At 41.2% G+C, this 3,102-nt stretch overlaps 1 protein-coding gene across 1 annotated transcript; it reads right to left on the bottom strand.

Moving 5' to 3' along the window:
- Positions 1-479: 479 nt before the first annotated feature.
- LOC129810995 (immediate early response gene 5 protein-like) lies at positions 480-2,330 on the bottom strand. The gene has a single exon (XM_055862057.1). The coding sequence runs from the start codon at positions 1,951-1,953 to the stop codon at positions 1,042-1,044; it is 912 nt and encodes a 303-aa protein (XP_055718032.1). The 5' UTR covers positions 1,954-2,330; the 3' UTR covers positions 480-1,041.
- Between the last annotated feature and the right edge of the window lie 772 nt (positions 2,331-3,102).

Below are 3,102 nucleotides of genomic sequence, written 5' to 3'. Positions count from 1 at the left end.
AAGTTGTAAAATGATTGGACCAGACTAGAGAAACATGCTGGTTGTCACTGGCATGGAGTCTTCTGTACATAGCCACATGACGCAAAGCAACAGCTGCTCTATCAAGGTCAAAAGAAATGTACTGGTCTTTAGTAACATTAGGCCAAGATTAGTATTTAGCGATAACACTATAATTGATGTAAGAATAGGCACAATGGAGCAAGCCTGAATTGACTGAGGATTAGTAGGGGCTACAAGTTGCAACATATTGTATTTGCTTGAAGAAAGAGTATCCCTTTAAATGGACAGCATAAGATGTGATGATAAGAATTACTAAGTGTCATACCATATATATGATGATTTAGCATGAGTTAGCTACTGTGCAAATGGTATCCGACCTACCACATCTGCCAACCACCCCTACCAGGTGACACCGTCGCAGCACTTGGTGCATTATGTACAAACCAACCCAATGAAAAAAAAGAGAGCAAAGAAAAGTGAATTGTTAAACAAAATGTTTTAATACGTGAGCATCACGCAATTATCATAATCCATGGCAGATACAAAAATACATAAATTCAGAATAGGACATGGGAAAACAGTATTTACAGGCACAATATTACAAATGTACAAGTCTTTATAAAACAAAGACATTAGACAGTGACTGACAGATAAACGTCAGATGACGTCAGCATTGAGTGGTCACATTCAGTCCTGTAATATTACCCTTGTTAAGGATACATTTTAATAAATGATACTCGGGGCTTTTGGAATACTGTAGCTGACCTGTGTAGGAGCAGATAAGAGTTAACTATCATAAGCCACTGATTACATTAGTATCGCTCCTCTAAATGCCACCTTGCTCGCATCCTTTCAACAGAAATCCCATGTAAATAGCTACAACAGTAGGCCTACTTTCGTTGTGATCTTTTGGGGAATTCCAATTTACTACTGTCTTCCACGTTCCACCACGTGGGGTTAGAACTGCAACAGTTGATGAAACCTCCGTTCTATCCCTATTAAAATCCCCCAAGTAGGATATCAAAATCACAGTTTCAAAGTTTAAAAAGCAACAATTGCAGTACTCCAAGGGTTGAGGTTTTTGAGCATTTGATCACAACAGATTTGCCCAGAGTCACTGTCCTCTGCCTCGGAGTCAGGCTGCTCTCCCTCTTTGTTACTCAGGAGTCCAGAAAAACTGGAACCGAATATTGTTATCAAACTCGATACATTGCTAGTATCCATTTCTTCAGTTTCCCCTTTATTCTCATCGTTTGTAGAAGGTAGAGATGTGGAAGTTAGTTTCGTTCTTTTCGTTGGTGAGTCTGTGAGTTCAGAGTCATCGGCAGTCCGTTTCCTGTTAGTGTAAGCCTGGGGCGCTTTGGGCTCGTACGAATGTTTCTCCGCTGATTCACTGCTGTCCGTCTGGCAGTCTGTCGGCGTCTCCGTTTCCCCTTTTGGATCACTCGGAGAGGGAACACTGATACAGTTGGATGAGATAGCAGTAACAACACTGGCGACCTCACATGTCTGAGTAGCCTCCGGACTCTCTTCCGGGATTTTGATGTCGCTACATCCTGAATCCGAAACTCCATTTTCGGCGCTGTCTTGCTCGCCACTCGCTTGAGCTTCTATGTGGAGTGCCGCCGGGGATTCGACCACATCTCTGGGCTCCTGCTTGTCCACCGCCACTTTGCTTTGCTCATCCGATTCAGACAGGCTCTCTGTCGAACCGGGGACCAATTTGTCTTGTTCTGAAGCCATGTACTCCCCCTCACACCACTCTCTTGCTTGCTGGGCGCTCAGGCATATGCCGCCGTAGTAGTCACTCAGGTATACTTGCCGGGCACTCCGTAGAACGAGGGAGACCAGTAGATTTTTGTGTAGTTTGATACCACCACGTTGCACTCGGGAATTATAAATCTTCCCGAGTGAAATACTCATAATCCGATGCGCCTCAACTTTAAACTCCATGATTAAAAACTATTCGTTTGGTAAGCAAAAGCACCCACTGTCTTAATTGTGCTTCAGTCCACGTCGAAACAACTGGTTAGAAAGGTAATCCTAAAATCCCGGGTGTAAATGTAGGCTATTCGAGTTTGTTTGTCCAGCTAACGACTGCACGCGATTCGCTTACAAATCGCACTGAATTCAACAGTGACGTAAATCTATATATATATATTTTTTTAGAAACTGGCATTTGATGAATGCAAGATGTGTTTCATCGTTCTCCTGAGCAGAATCAAATTGGTGCATGGGTGAAGAAATTAAAGGCTTTCATGAAATTCTTACACCTTTCCCTTCAATCAACAGCTGAGCATTAAGAGGAATGGGGCTGTATCTATTTTTAACACAGCTTTATAGCCTAACGTAACAACCAGGCCAGCCAATGAAAATACGTGTCGTCTTTACAATCACTACGAATACAGCCCCGCCAAATCCATATGGACCAATGGGCGTGCGCTAAAAAGATAAATCAGATTTAAATACAAACCTGAGAGAGTGTTTTAAAGGAATAAACGCAATTTTAAACTGTCGGAATTAGCCTTCTAAAAAATATATATAAAAGTGCACATAAAATATAATACCCAAGACATAGGCTATAGCTTATTATATTGTAGGTTACTAATGTGATTTCACATTATGAATGAGCTTATTTGATCATTTTAGATTAAAAAAAAATCTATTTTATCCATTCATTTAGGCTATTTTACATTAGTCCAAAATGTTTCTGATAATCATACTTGTAATATCAGAAATGTGTTTAGATTTCCCCCTACTGTTATCTCCCGAACCAAAATGTTAGTCTAGTCTTTTCGCTAGAACAACAACACTAATACATAAATACAGCTCTTTTCTGCTGCCATGCTGTGTCCCCTTTTAGAGTACGGTATATTTTCTTTTGATTGCTGACTTCCTGAGCTGATGTAATGCTTTGACTGTTTTCAGCCAGGTCACATGATGCTTTTGTGCCGTGTCCTGACAAAGGCAAATTCTAGTGAATGGAACAGTTAGGAGGGGGAGGGGTAGTGGTGTTTTGTTTCAGGAGACTGTTACGCTGCATTCATAACCAAGTGGGAAGGTGCTATTACCACATGCGACTGAGAATAATCCACTTGAACG

Source organism: Salvelinus fontinalis, chromosome 14 (assembly GCF_029448725.1).
Source record: "Salvelinus fontinalis isolate EN_2023a chromosome 14, ASM2944872v1, whole genome shotgun sequence".
NCBI lineage: Eukaryota > Metazoa > Chordata > Actinopteri > Salmoniformes > Salmonidae > Salvelinus > Salvelinus fontinalis.
This window is presented reverse-complemented; position numbering and strand designations above follow the sequence as displayed.